Here is a 16,532-nt window from a genome sequence, read left to right as displayed (position 1 = left end):
GTGTGGGGTTCAAGAACCTTGTGGATACATCTCCACCAGATACTTACAGTGGGATAACGTACTGAATCTTGAAACTCAAGTTTATCATAGGTAAACTGATGTCAGTGCGTAATACATAATTACCCACATCAGGGTTGCTGTTTGAATTAACTAAGGCTTTAAGTGCCCTTAACATATAAATGTCAAGTATCATCAGTCAGCTATGCTGACTTGAAAATATATTTTTACATGGAGTTTTGCTGTGATATTCTCCATTGACTTTAAACATAGGAAATTATGACTATGAGAGAAAATAACAGGGAAGAAAATTCAGCCCTTCAAATTCTAATATATAGACAAAGCACATATAAGAAACATTTTAAGAAAATATCTCTATAGAATGAGTGCTTTTAGAAGAGACCAAAATAATTTTCCGCTGTCTCAAAGGATAGAAAAACACGATTCTTCCTGAAATATACACTCTTTCTTCCTAAGCCTCGGTTCCCTCGGGGTCTTTTATCTCCCTGTGATTCCATTCCTTGTGCTTTAGGCTAACAAGACGATGGTGTGTCATTCCCTTTGTTCCTATAGAAGAAAAGATCCTCATTCAAAACATGAAGTGCTTTAAAAATAAAACAACTTAGTAAAGCTTCTCCATCCATGGAGAAGAACAATAAAAATGTATTTTCCAGACCCTCTGAAAGCACTAAAACCTCATGTCCTTCACATGTCAAAAAACCCGCTGGAGAGCTGATGGAGTGCCAAAAATCACTGTGGACAACCACCCAGTGCTGTTTATGTTAATATTATTCAGTGGCTGAGAGAGAACCTTTATTCTTAAAAAAATGTTTGCTAAATGAATTTTCAAAGCATGAACTGTCATTTTATAACTTCAGTGTACGCTTATCTCAAATTATGAACCAGAAAAGAGGGCGTGAAATGCTTATTCTTTAATGTGTCTAAATATAAACGTTGATGTCTCTCTATGAGAGCACATTGATGACCCTATTCACAGTGCAGGAAAATCTCAAGGATATAAACTGTAGGCTGGGATTAAGGAAGGGATTTGGGGGGATTACACTTATTCACTAAAGTCAAAAGAATCCTAACAACACTGGGAGCCATTTCAGGATGTCTTGCTTTATGAAAGTCTCACCATATTTTTGTTCTTTTGCTCATTTATTCTTTCATTAAAAATGTATTAAGCATCTTCTATGGCTACTAAGTTCTGTTTGTTGAGCACTCAATACTTGCTCCTGCCTAAGACATGTTCTACAGCTAAGATTTCTTTATCTGTTGGAAGAGATGGGCCCACAGTGAGATTTATCACAAAAAACGTGCTAAGTGTTACAGTGCACGGATGCTCGAGGAACACAGAGGACCTGTGTGCACCGCACCTTTGGGCAGAGGAGAGAAGGGAGAAGGCTTTCAGAGGAGGCGGGGCTTGAGATGAGCGCTGAAGGACAAGTACTCAGGAACCCCATTGTGCAAATAGTTATTATCTTCATTCCGGGTGTGAAAGGCCAAAGGGCACAGTCCTTAAATGATTTGCTTAAAATCCCACAGTAAGAAAACTAGGCTCCAAACTCTCGATGGTAACTGAATGGTCTGAAAGATTTAATATAGTTTTCTCGAGAAAAAAAATTTTTTTAACTACAGGAGACTACAAGTAATATTATAACAAAGGCCCGTGTACCCACAATCTAGAATTAACTGTTGTGAACACTGCATCACATTTTCTTCATCATTAATGCAAGAAATAAAACATTACACATAAAGTCCCCTTTGTCTCCTTGTGCCCGGTTCCCAGTTCTTTCTCTTCTCCTTCCCTAGAGGTAACCAGTGTCATGATTTTAACATGTATCCTTCCAGTCTATGTGTGTCCAAAAATAATATATCATATTATTTTATGCACTTATTAGTTTTACATAAAATGTATATATCACTGTGCATCTTGCTTTTTTCACCCAATATTATGATATTGAGATCTACTAATATTGATACATATGCTAATATAGTGTAACACTATATAGCAGTTTATAGGAATGAATGGCTATACAGCATTCCACTATACTAACAGCCTCCAATAAATTTATCTCATCCCACATTCATAGCCATTTTTAGTTGTTTCCAAATTTTCACTGTTACAAAGATACAAAGAATATATCCTCTAGTACATGTATGCAAGGGTTTCTCCAAGGTACACAGACAAACTATGAAGAAGCAGAAATAAAATTACTGGATCACATGGTGTACACAAATTAAAATTTTACTCTAAAGACAGCCAAATTGCTCTCTAAAGTTACTCTGCCAATGTACCCTCACAATAGCAGTGTATGGAAGCTTCCTTTCACATCCCTGCCTACACTTGATATTGTCAGACCTCTTAACTTTTGCCAGTCTAATGGTGAAAAACGACATCTTGTTCCTTTACTATGCACATCATAAAAAGTGCATAGTTTATACACAGTGCATAGGTTGTTACAAAGAGAAGCATACTCTCAAATGCTCATTAGCCAATCAGGCTTTCTTACCTCTTAATTACCTTATCGTATCCTTTGCCTATTCTAAAGTTGAGGGTTTTTTCTTATTGATTTGTGAGAGTTCTTTACATATTCTATATACTAATCATTTGTTTTATATGTCGCAAAAATCTTTTCCCATTCTCTTGTTTTTCTTTTAACTTTGCTTATGGTATCCTCTGTCTTACAGATGTTTTTTACTTTGATGTGGTCTAGTTACTCTAAGAACTAATTTACAGCATGGATAATTTGATTCACGTAATAATAATTTTACAACGTAAGATTCTTTTCTTAAGTGGCTGCTTTTCTTTAATGTATGAACAAAAATGCACAGTTATATCAAGTTCAAATCAATTCCATTAAAATTTAAACTTTCTTTGGAAGTTACTTTCACTAGTTTTGTGCAACAGTAGTGAGTAGTAAAACCATTAGATTTTCACAGAATTTTAAGGTGATACCACTCATTTATGGTCCAAGAGCTAGGCTCTCGTAACCTCTACTATTTACTCCATTGGAAGAGTCTTTATCATTTTATTACTTTCTACCCTTTATTAGTTTCATACACATCAAACATGATTAATTTCTTCCATAATACAGGTACAAATGTTCAAACTTTTAAAAATCAACTAGGTTGTCAATGAATTAAAAGATATTTTGATCAAAGAAGGAAAAACAGTGATTAGCTTTTTTTCCTATTTGCCCTGAGGAAATTTTCAAGTATTTAAAAAAATTCTTTGACAACAATCACAAACAATAAGAAACCAGGTATAGTCATGAAAGATACTGGACTATATAATAAACCAGAGCACTTAATTTCAGCCAATTAATAATATAACCCCATAATGAGATATACTGCTAAAATCGGGTATCAGCCTACCCAATGTTACAGGTTCGGTAACAAGTGAGGCTACAGGACCACCTAATACATATCATCATTTCACTCTAAGCAGAACAGCCAGGAAGCACATTATTGCTGTCAGAAAATGGTAGCTATGTGATTTGAAATAATCTGTAGTCTGAATTTCTTTGCCTAATTTCTTACTGTTCATACTCCATTTTGGTACAAAATAACAGCCAGGTTCTATATTGTCATACATAATTTCCACCTTGAGAACTAATGTGTGGAAGTTTAGATGGCTAAATTGTTAAGCATTCTCCATTCAAATAAGGGCTGACTTTCAAACACCTTTTCTTAGTCATGGGGCCACCATTTCAGAAGTCGCACCCCACATGAGTAACAACCTTGATGCAAATACTATAACTTTTCCTCTCCTGAGGGTAAGGAGCTCCCACACCCACATCTTCCTCAAAGTTCATGGAAACTACATCTAGTTCATCTCACCTGGCTTCTACAATTTCATTGTAGCCACCAGTTTATGGGCAAGGAACCTTCTGCTAAGTCACCAAGGATGAATGGGCCTACCTTGCACATAGCCAAGGTGAATCCTGAAGTCACAGGCACCTGAGCTACCTTAAGGCCACTGAAGGAAAGACTTTAGGTCACGATCTTTCTCTAGAAGGCCTTTGACCACCTCCTCCTTAACGTCTCTGGATACTTTGCTTACATATTTGTGTATGGACTTCCAACTCCTCCATTAAACTGAAAGCACCTTGAAAGAAGAGTAAGAGTCTTACTCATCTCTCGTATCTCACTTTTATATCCATTATCTCTCCTGGAACATTTATGCCTTCATTCCTTCCTTCCACAAATATTTATTGAGCATTACTGTGTGCCCAGCACTGTGTTAGATATTAGGTGAATAAATCAGCTAGACAGTAGTGAATAAAACAGACAAAATCCATGTTTTTATGAGATTTACATCCTGGAGGGGAAGACAGACCAAAAAAAAGTAAACACATAAAATATTTTCAAATAGTGCCAAAAAAAAAAAATATTTAGGGGCCGGCCCGGTGGCGCAAGCGGTTAAGTGCGCGCGCTCGGCTGCGGCGGCCCGGGGTTCGCTGGTTCGGATCCCGGGCGCGCACCGACGCACTGCTTGGTAAGCCATGCTGTGGCGGCGTCCCATATAAAGTGGAGGAAGATAGGCACCGATGTTAGCCCAGGGCCGTCTTCCTCAGCAAAAAAGGAGGAGGATTGGCGGATGTTAGCTCAGGGCTGATCTCCTCACAAAAAAAAAAAAAAAAAAAAAAAAATATTTAAAAGGAGATGCGATAGAGAGTAATGGGGGAACACTCTTTATATGTGGAGGTCAGGGAAAGCCTCCCGTGGTGGTGGCACTTAGGCTGAGACCTAAAAGACCTAAAGAAGTCAGCCACGTAAAGATCCAGGGAGAAGAGTATTACAGGCAGAGGTAATATCAAGTGCAAAGGCGGAAGTGAAACTAGCGTGTTCCAAGAAAGGAAGGCAGAGGCTGAGCTGGACAATACCCACAGTGGTAGTGGGATGACAAGGGATCAGGGAGCTCGGGTGGGATGGATCAACCAGGGCTGGGTGGATCATAGTCAGGGCTTTGGAGTTTATTCTAACTATCAGAGGAAATACTGGCGAGTTTTGAGATGGAGAGCAGCACGCTCTGAAGTACATTTTTACAAGCTTGTTCTGGTCTCACTACAGAGCACTGACTCGAGACCCAATAGCAAGGAGACTATTGTGATCACCAATTAAAAGAGGACAGTGGCTTGGATTTGAGTGGCGGCAGTAGAGATAGCAAGAAAAGGTTAGATTTTGTTATCTTTTGAGGCTGAACCAAGATTTTCCTAATAAATGGATGTGGAGGGATACTACACAAAGTAAAAAGAAAAAAAAAATCAATAAATGATGTGAAACAGAGTCAAATAACAAGATAGCCCAGTCTTGTCATTACAGCCACTGCATGTGAACTGACGAGCACAAGTCACGTAAATGTCTACAGTGTTTTCGTTGTGCCAGAAGCAATGGAAACCAGAAAGGAATTCACCTGGTAAGGACATCCATGATCAAAGGTTGAGGATAATGCAAAAAGCTGCATGAGGGCTCTGTGTGGGGAGCCTCCTGGTAGCAACTGTGGACAGAAAGAGGCTTCTGCTAAAGAAGGGTGTGGCCTGCAGGACGAAACGCGTTGTCCACAAAGAGTCACCTCATCTGCTGTCTAGTCCAAACACTGGACTGATGCAAAGTCTAGTAGAAGCTTCATCTGTCACACAAGGCATTGTAAATCAGTATCATTTACTGAGCCATCATCATTATGCTGCCAGGCACAGTGCTGAGCACTTAACAGGTGTTGTGTCATTTAATCCTCACAAGCATATGAAGTAAATACTTTAAGTCTTATTTTAAGCCTGAGAAAAGTGAGGCCCAGAAACAGCATAAAAAGGAGAGCAGCTAGGACCATTGCAATTCAATTCCAACATGGTGCTTGGGAGAAGGGAGTGGATGAGGTTCTCCTCCCCTCTAGAGAGTAACGAAGAACAGTCCAGATCTCAGACTCCTTCGGAAAGGCAAACTCAGCAGTTTCTGCTTTCTCTATCAAAATATCTATCAAAACCTCTATCAAAATATCTGGGCAGTCCATCAGTAAAATTGCCTTTGGGCAGTTCTGATGAACCGCTCCGAGCTCATCCTTCTCACCTATCATCAATGTCCTGCCCCCACGCCAGCGAACCCAAATGATCTCCTCTTATTCTTGCTGCTCCATCAACCTGATTTCTAAAGTAATTCTGACAGTGTGATGGGTATGTTAACAACTTGCCGTGAGGACTGGGCTCCACGTGTCTTCTCTGCCCAGATAGCATCGATCCAACTATTGTGTCCAGTCAATAGACCTTTACGGCAGAACTTGCTGGGGAACAAGTCAGCTTTTTGTGTCTTACGATTTCTGGCTTGTAATATCCTTCAAATGGATTCCTCAATTCAAATATCCCGCAGGCAAAGTCTTATTACTTACTCAATGCTGCACAGTGTGCCTGCTTTATATAAAAGGTTATCACTGTTCCTAACATTGTACCTGAAAATGTTTGCGCTAGTCTTGCCTCCTGGGCATATTTTCACTACTTTCAAGTACATTTAATCAGAAATGTTATTGGTGCCTAAATAAACCCGTTTGGATTTTCTAGACCAAAATTAATTTTCCTTTTTGCTTCTATTTGGTACTAATGTCAAAAGTCTGGGGAACAAGCATTTCAAAACTATTTGCTGGCTGATTTAGGGCTCTCCCATGTGTCTTGGATGTGCCCTACAGCCAGGGGAGAGATAAATTTGTCTACAGATGTTTAGAAAACCATAAGTAGGATTCAATAGGTTGAGAGAACCAATGTGTTATTGCTACTCATACAAAAGGTTTAAAGGGTTTCCAACACAAAGAAAGATCTCAGGGATTGGATATATGTATTTCAGTAAATCACACATAGACGCACGGGCTGAAAAGGAATCATAAATATAATCTGGGCCAACATTCTTAATATTACAAATAAGGAAATTAAAAATTACAAATGAGTCCAACCAAACTGGTGTCACTTTAAATTCATCATGTCTATTGGTAGTATGCTCTCAATTATCTCTCAGGAAATGTATTTTAATATTTGTTTGGTGTTGTCAGGTCCTGCCTCCTGCTCTCACTCCCCTCAGCGTCACTTGACCCTTGTCGCTGTCACTAAACCTTCTTTCCAATCAGGAGGCACCATGCCCTTGTGGTTAAATTTACTAGCTCTGACTGAGATGTGAGTCTATCTCCACCATTTACTAAATGTATAAACTTAGGCAAGTCATTTAAGTTTTCTGTGCCTCCGTTTCCTCATCTGTAAAACAGGAACAAGAATTGTAACCATCTCGCTGTCTGTTGTGAGGATTAAATGTAATTCCTGTAAAGCTCTTACCATGATGCTGAGCACGGGCTAAGTGCTCAGTGAAGGAGAACTACTACTGTCATCATCATCAACACGACCCAACATGAATCATCATTCTGCTCCCCTTAGTATCAGATTCTCTCTCCTCCCCCTTTACCAAGAGAGAAAAGTCATCAAATATGAACTCCCTCAGAGTCTCCTCCCACTAGCAGCCCTGATACTAGAAACCTACCAACATCCCTGCCAGCCACTCCATCCTCCTCATTCTGTTGGGAATGGGAAGTACTTCTTGCTAATTAGTTCCCGGGATCCCATCCTATCCCCCACGTGTCTTCCCAGGAGCCTTTTCCCCCGATTAACTGATCCCCTCTTGCAACTGAGTGTCCAGTCTCTCCCCTTTTTTTCCCCACTCTCTCAGACTCTAAGTGTTTTTCACCTTAAAACACAAACAAAAGCAAACAAACACAAAACTTTCTCTTGAGCCTTTTACTAACTCTCTATCTCTTTGCTCCCTCTCATTGGCTTTTCAGCTCTTTCTGGCAAGTAGTTTATACTTGATCATCTTCTTTTCGTTACCCCTTACCCCATAGCAATCTGCTTCTGTCTCCAGCATTACCTTAGGCTCTTCTTGCCCTTGTCCACCTAGACAACCTGTCATACCTTCCTCTCATACCACTTTTAGCTTCCTCAATCCACCTCTTCTACTGAGGCTGTTCTCTTTCTCAGGATGACACGTTTACACTTCTGTCTACTTTTCTCAAAGCTATGAGCTCTGTCAGACCAGCGACTGTTCCACATTTGTTTCCTTATCCCCAGCACCCAATACAGTTCCTTGCATACAGTAATCACTCAGTGAAAGTTCGTATCATGAACACATGAATGACCTTCTCCGAATCATACAGTTTATTCAATCTGATTAAATGGAACAAACATTTACTGTGCTCCAACCACATACCAGGCACAATGGAGGCTAAAGAGATTAATAACACACAGCCCCTGCCCTCCAGGAGCTGTTTATCATCCAGAGAGGGAGGAAACGGAATAGAGGATTGATGAACAGACAGAGAGATTGACGCAGGGGAGGAACAGAGAGAGAGTGGGGAAGAGAGATGGAGGTAAAATAGATTAATATCACGTAGGCTAGGGTATACATTAGAATGCCAATAAAAGTAAAATATGTGTGTGCTTTTTTAAAAAATCACTTAATCAAATTTAAAAGAAGCAATATGTCTGAGTCTAGTCAAATAAATCATGATTTCACTCCAGAGGAACAAACTTTGTGCAGTTCTCTGACACATCTGGTTTTTTATACAGAGAATACATTGAGACCGAGGAACACTAACTGTATATCACATATAGGACTCTTCCTCTCCACTGACAAGGTAAACAGTCAGATGAAATCTCCAAGGGAAGCCTTTGTAAACCTGTTCATGTGAAGGTATCTGTTAGTCCCTTAATCTCCCAGGTACATTAAGAAAGAAAAAAAAATACAGAGAGATAGCTGTGTATGTCAGTTATCAACTTATTGCCCTCTGGTCATTTCAGGCTTTTAATGTAAATAAAAGGAGTTACTCTTCTGGCTGGAGGATTGATCTTGATTATCAAGGGGAAATTGGGTCACTATCACACAACGGGAGAAAGGACCTGTGTCTGGAACCCAAGGGATTCCATGGGGCATCTCTTAGTACTTCCATGCCCAGTAGCAAAGGTTAACAGAAAACATCAACCAAAAAAAGGCAGGACAACTGAGAATTCAGATCCTTCAGGAATAAGGGTTTAAGTCACTTCACCAGGTAAAGAACCCCAAGCAGCTGAGGTGGGCTGAGGAGGGGGAAATTCGGAATGGGGGGCGGGGAGAAGGAAACCATACATACAATTACAGCCTTGTGACTAATTACAGAAAAGGGACCTGAAGTTGTTTTTAATATTTTCTATTGTTTATTATATGTATGCGTTTATTTGTAGATGCTATTTTCTTTTTTCTTCTTTTTCTATTTTTATTTTATTTTATATATAAGTTGTTGGATGTTAACTTTAGTATCCAGGTAACAGAATATTCAGTGGGACTGTGACTGAATTTGAGGAAAAATTAATATAACCAGCAATGGATACACAACTGGTGGGACTTGTATCTCCTGATTTTGAGACAAGAGTGGGAACATTTTTACTTGTAAGATGGATAGCTGTATCTCATTAGGTGGAAACATAGAGTTGTTTTGTTGATGTACAAGAATTCAAGTGTAGAAATGTGCACAGAGGAGCTGAGTAACCAAAGGAATGGCCTGCAACAGTTACCACTTTATTGCCTCTCAAGGCTAAATTTATCCTTCATTGCCTGCTCTATAAAAATGGATATGGGCCCTTTAAATATTTTTCCTTCGCCAGGTGGCCGAATGTTAAGCATTTTCTGTAGAGCACCCTGGAGAGATACTGCAGGAGGAAAGAGTTTTCCATCAGGGTTCCAGTGTGCAAGCTCAACTGACTCCTGCAGTGCCCGGGGCTTCTCCAGCACCCAGCTCCTGCTGTGTAAGCACAGTGGGAGTGGCTGCTCCAGCATCTGGCTCCGTAACACCTACAGCTTTCACAGTTCCCAGTTTCTGCAATGCAAGCTGCTTCTCCAGCCCAGTTCCAGGCTCCTAGACCATGGGCAGCTTCTCTAGCTTCCAGCTCCTGAGATACACTGTGGCTGGCAGCACCCATCAGCCAGCAACTTTCCCTGGCATGACCCTGGGGCTTTTTGTAGCACAGTGCTTCTGGTAAGACACTTTTCCATGAACAGCTTTCCCAAGTGTTCTGTAGGGCAGATATCTACCAAGTTCCAGAGGGCAGATTTCCAGCAAGTTCTGCTATATAGTAGTACCTCACCAGCTTCTCTGCCATTCTTCTGCCAGCTTCTCTGCTGTGGTTGTGCCTTCTCTAACAAGGTCTGGATCACACCCCTACTGGGGCTTCCTTTTGGGCATTCTATCTCAGCCCTAGGAGTAGTGGCTCTCCTTACATCTGCTATTCTTATATTCTTCCAAGTGCTATTTACTTCTTACTGGCCTATCCCTTGTTACTTCATTCTCCTGTTATAGTTCATTCTTTTTAATAAACTTTCCCTGTCCGAGATACTGTGTGTCCCAGAAGCAATGAGCATACCCAGCACCCAGACTTTGGTTTCTAAATACCATTCTCCAAAGGCTAATTCTAGAATTGAGGCAGGAAAAACACAAAATGAGTTTGGAGTATTCTGTAGTACCAGAAAGTAAGAAAGTACTCAAAAAAACAAAAACAAAAAAGATAGAGGCATGTCAAAATGACACAAGAACCACCCAAAAGAACTCCCAATCTCCAAACCTGGAACAATTCCAGCAAAAAGATAATATAATATTGGCTTATAACCCAAAATATCATTTAAATATACACAAGTCCATACTGATATAGAGAAATGATTGAATAAATGGGGGAAAGACATATCTTACTTACAGAAGAGTTCCAAATAACATATGTAGATACTCCCCCTTGAAGATGTGAGCTTAATTCCTGCCCTTCATCCTCGAGGGTAGACTAGACTTAATAACTTGCTTCTAAAGAATAGAGTAAGGAAAAGGAAAAATAGTAACTTTATGTGGAGAAACCTAGCAAACACTCCACATCAGCAAGTGGTAAAGGTTAGCCAAGCGATGACATCATGGGTGATGTCATATGAACGTCATGATATGGTGTGATGAGAAGGGCACTTCAACTCTGTGGTGTTCTTTTCAAAACCCACAACTCCAGTCTAATCATGAGAAAAACACCAGTCAAATGTAGATTGGGGGACACTCTACAGGAAAACTGGCCAGTACTCCTTGAGACTGTCAAGGTTATAAAAAACAAAGATTGAGAAATTGTCACAGACGAGAGGAGACTGGGGAGACATGATAATGAAATGCAGGGTGGTGCCCTGGAGCAGAAAGAGGATATTAATGGAAAAACTGATGAAATCCAAATAAAGTCTGGAGTTTATTTGATAGTAATATACTCATGTCAGTTTCTCAGTTTGACAAACTAATGGTAAGATGTTAACAAGGGGGAAAACTGGATGTGGGTATATAGGAACTCTCTACTATCTTTGCATCTTTTTCTGTAAATCTAAAATTGTTCCAAAATAAAAGGTTTACACAAAAGAAATTATTGTGATTTCTGTCTCCTGATTGGACTCTGACTGATACAAGGAACTAGTCTGATTGTCAAAGCAATCATTGTATGGACCTAACATACATCAGCAAATATATGCATAACAATAACCAGAAAGGAGAGACATAGAAATAAAATCCTTGGAAATTAGGCCATTTTAACTCTGCTACTTAGTAGAATATTAGAGCATGAATTTTGTTTCGAGAATTTTCTGGCCAACAGTAATTAAATTATACACCTCCTAATGAGTGATATTAGAGTAATTGCCACAGACAAAACCCATGTAACAAGACCCAGTGTGCCAGCACAGAATAGCATTTTCTTATGTGCTTATTAAACGTGTCAGAAATGTTTTTCTCAGAACATCTTTAAAGACTCCAGATACCTGTCCACGTTTATTTATGCTTTTGTCATTTTAAAGCCAAAACATGAGTAGTAGAGAATATACTAAAAGTCGCCTCATATCATCTTCCAGGATTGAAAAGAACATGTGTTCTCAGAATTCTAGAGGTTTCATTCAAAAATCAGTCAACTCCAAAAGAAAGCAAAGTTTGTTTTCTAGCAGGTCTAAATCAGTTCTAGAGCATCTGAAATCCATGTAGACTTTTGTTTCGTTTACACAAACTCTCTTTGGTCTAATCTCTTAGCTTGAGGCAGTCTGCAGTCCGTAAGAGACAGAGTATGAATACAACTGAAGTTATTCCACAGCATTCTTGCCCTGGAATTAGTAACAAACCTAACATTTCAAATGAAGAATACATTCACTCTTCTCTTTCCCACTAGTTTATACATAATGTTGTTTTTCTTCAAAATGTGTAGGCACAACTGATTTTGAAGCTGAAAAAGTTAATGAAAGCAACATCGCATTTGAGGTCAGTCGGCCAGAAAAATGGACATGAGCCAAATCCCACATCCCAAACATTTTGCCCCAACAGCATGTGAACAAAATGCCCACTCTCCTCCTGATCTCCAACAGAAGCAAAACAAAACCCTGCAAGACAGTCATCACTGGAATTGGAAGCCTGTCAGGGCCAGAAACACACACACACACACACACACACGCACACACACACACACTCCCTGTTTAAGATACAATAAAAAGGCTCTTTCATACAGAATGTTCTGTGCACAGAGAGCCCAAGGATTTCCCCTGGAGATGCTGTTTCAGGGAAAGCCAAGAGATCACAAGGCGACAACAAGACGTTCTAACAAGATAAAGGGTAATCTCCCCAATTCCAAGTGTAAGCAAGTGAAAATTCTTGAAACCAGTTTATCTAGACAGCTTGAAGTCCTTTCGGACTAGCTTCAGAAAATTGTTTGGTAGCAGTGAGGACAAATTTGTGCTGTCATGACAGCCTGCTAATTTTTAAAACTACTATTTCCTTTCTCTAAATGTAACATTTTGTGCATTACAATTTAGTTACATTTTGATTCCCTCTCACATTTTTCAAGGCAAAAAGAAGTATAAAAGAACAGAGAGTATACACAATTACATGCACAGCAATGAGTTAGCCAGAAAATTTAAGTTTTAACTGTGAAATTTGGAAAAGCAACTGTATTACATGACATTCCATCATTTAATCCTCGTAATAAAGGATACGAGATTTCAAGTGCAACCTGCTTATAATCCAAAATATCATTATGTTAGAATTATAATTCTAGAATGTTAGAATTATAGAATACGTTAGAATTATAATTCTAACATAATGGAGACAAATTATATACTATATTACAACTTGATTTGATACCAAAATGTTCATGAATTTCATCACTAATATTTCTCCCCAAAATTATCTGAATGAGTGCTCATTATTTGCGTCTCAAAATTCAGATATAACCAACAGCTGGTAAATTTTAATTACCAAGAAAGTATCTTAGATAAATCAACAAGTAAAAACAGAAGTTAGAATACAATAGCTGCCATGTTACCACAACTGCCTTATTGAGCTAAGGAATCTCAATTCTGGACCCTACTCTGGAAAATACATTCATATTTACAGAAGTATCAGCATCAGATTATTGAAATCTCCTTCTTTCCAAGTTCCTTTCTTTATACTTAATTAACAACAGTTCTGAATATAATGCATGTACAGATTTAAATGAAACTGTATTAATGAGTTGGATCAGGAATCCACACCACATTCTGCACAGGGATGAAGAGGGAAACCCGTGGCTCAGGGTAGTCTGCAGACAAGGGAGCTCATAGAGCAAAAACATCCTGAGACAGACAGCAGCAGGTGGGAACTTACCACTGGAGCAGTTGGTCCCACCCCAGCCAGGCTCACACTGACAGGTGTTTGGAGCAATGCAGCGACCATGGACACATTTATCAGCACAGTGGGCTGTCAGAGAGAAAATCAATCAAATAAGGAAAGTTGGCACAAGAAAAAAAACCCCAGCAACACAGCTGTTTCACATCCCAGTCTCAAGTATCACTTAAAAACAACATGCATGCTTGATAATTTTCTTCAATCCATTCTCCAGCCCTCTTACAGTCCACTGCCTAACCAAACAATTCCCCTTCTTATTTTGATATCTCCAAATAAATTCCTTCATTTCTACTATTTAATTCTACTTCATGCTAAATTAGGAAAGAAGTTTCAAGGAAAATTGCCTAATCCACATTTTAAAAAATGATCAGTGACTACCAAATATATCCTCTTTGTTTCGGGAGGAGCCTATGTGGATGCAGAAATAGACCACTAAGCATGATATCAGGACTCCAGAGTGACGAGTGGACGGAGAGGTATCCCCTTGACATAATACCTTCACCAGAAACAACAGTCAAATTTCTTTGTGCACATGTTATTCACAACTATGACAGCAGAATTAGATGCCCCTTTTCTATTGAGGAGAATATTCAAAAAATGTCATCCAGGTCTTTAGGAAACAGTAAACCTCAATTCCTCTGTCTTTAGTGAATTTATCTTAGGTGTGACCCAACCCATGGAGGTAAGGGATATCATTGCAAACATGAGTGGGTGGGTAGTCTGATGATTTCCAAAACAAAGTTCAGGGGGCTGATAGAAAGGGACATCAAAAATATGCTGTGCTGAACATTAGCATTACCTTCAACCTTAGCCACTCACATTGGTTAAACATTCTTTAAAATATCTGGATATATAAGCAATTGTGAGAACTTACTTGGATTGGATCCAAGTAACCTGGGGTTTCATATCTACCTGGGAGGGAGTAGCCATGAGAGGAGGTTTTGGGGTATTCAATGGGCAGGTCTCAATTTGTTGCTCTCCTTTTCTTCTCTCTCCTTTCATTTTCTCACTCTTTACTTTCCTCTTTGCCTTCTTTTACCACTCATCTTTCCTTCCCCACAAACTACTTCTTTGATATGCACAGTTATCGCAAAGGCTGCAGATTTGTAGTTGTGTTGGCTCTTAACCCCAGGGGCATCCCAAATGATTTCCACTGTACCCACCTGAATCAACTAGGGAGAAAGGTAAGATTGAGCAAGCAGCTCTATCACCTTTCCTCCAATATCAAGATGATCTTTACTAAAATGGGTAAAAAAATACATGAAAGCTTAAACATGTGTCCAGGAGAATTAAGAATCAGAATTGCGTATGCTTCGATCCTAGTCGATTACTTTTTGTTGCTCTTGTTTTAATTCCGAAAAAGGATATTAAGTGAATTTCTATGTGTAAAAATCAAAGGAGATCTGTTTCAGAATGCATTGAGATTGCTGAATAATTATATGAATGCTCTCATGTTTGATTCCTGATGATACAAACTTTGTGGTTTTTGTTCTGTTTTTTTGCTGAGGAAGATTTACCCTGAGCTAACATCTGCTGCCAATCCCCCTCTATTTTGTGTGTGGGGTGCTGCCGCACCATGGACAATGAGTGGGATCCAAAGCCACGAACCCAGGCCACCGAAGCACAGCGCATGGAACTTTAATCACTCAGCCATGGGGCCAGCCCCCAAACTTTGTGTTTTATGATGAACAGCAAGAAGTCCAGTCAATTATAATAGATGAAAAAAATAATCCTGTGACGGTAATTTTAAAATTTAGATTATTTTTATGAAAACCTTGAACTAACATTTGGCCAAAGTCTGAAGCAAAATGGGAATAGATAATTAGCAAATAGATAATTTGTTTGTAAGTTAATTAGGAATTAGAAGGGGAAATCTGCTTTCCTAATGATTTTTTTTCCTTAATTAAAGCTAAAGCCAATGGAATCACCCCTGAGTATTGAAGCCTAAAGTCAAATAACGATCTAAATCATGAGAAATATCATTGGTATGGATTTTAAAAGGAAAAAACAGAAAATTCTACTGCCATGGTGTAGAATCTTCACAACATTAGATTCTGTCACACAAGTGCCATCTCTGCTCCATGCGCTTATCCCACCAGCTCTGGACTCTCCACATCTAGCAATAGCCTTCACCAAGTACCTGTAAGACCAGCAGGGGCAAAGGGAGACAACAGAGGAGAAGAGAGTCAGTTATAGAACTCTCCGTGTTCTCTGACGTCCCAACTCACCATTGCAGGAACACTAACTATGGCATATGTGGTGACAGGCATAGACCTTCCCTCTAGAAGATCAACCGAGCTAGATCCCTACCCCAGCCTCATCTTTCTTCTTTCAACTTCAGATGCCACTTACTCTGGGTGCTGAGCTTCCACAACTAACAACTTCCACGTGAGAAACCAAGGTAGGTTAACAACATGAATTTGTTCTGTAGAAAATCCCAAAGTGAACTAGAAAAGAGAAAGGGAACAGAGGTCCCCCTTAGCAAATGCTCAATAGCTTAGATTTCAAGGACAGGTACAGAAGACCCATCATTAGTGTGGCTCTTGCATCAATAGAAACAGATAGTCATTTTATTCCCTATTCATGTCCTTTCTTCTTATTTTTTTAAAGGGCAGTTAAAACCAAGAAAATGCTAGCAAAGATGATCTATCCAATATGATGTATTTTTCACATCTCTCTTTAAGAAAATCATTAAGGGGCCGGCCCGGTGGTCCAAGCGGTTAAGGGCACGCACTCCACTGCTGGCAGCCCGGGGTTCGCTGGTTCGGATCCCGGGCACACACCGATGCGCAGCTTGTCAGGCCATGCTGTGGCAGGC

At 39.6% G+C, this 16,532-nt stretch overlaps 1 protein-coding gene across 1 annotated transcript in view; it reads right to left on the bottom strand.

Annotated features, from left to right (window-relative positions):
• MEGF10 (multiple EGF like domains 10) overlaps window positions 1-16,532 on the bottom strand; it is a 121,227-nt gene that overhangs the window by 68,139 nt on the left and 36,556 nt on the right. The window contains exon 4 of the mRNA XM_058539742.1: window positions 13,694-13,786. Coding sequence (XP_058395725.1) covers window positions 13,694-13,786 — 93 coding nt within the window. The remainder of the gene's footprint in view (window positions 1-13,693; window positions 13,787-16,532) is intronic.

Source organism: Diceros bicornis, chromosome 1 (genome assembly GCF_020826845.1).
Source record: "Diceros bicornis minor isolate mBicDic1 chromosome 1, mDicBic1.mat.cur, whole genome shotgun sequence".
In the NCBI taxonomy this organism is placed as follows: Eukaryota; Metazoa; Chordata; class Mammalia; order Perissodactyla; family Rhinocerotidae; genus Diceros; species Diceros bicornis.
Note: the sequence above shows the minus strand (reverse complement) of the source record. Positions and strands in the feature narration are given on the sequence as shown.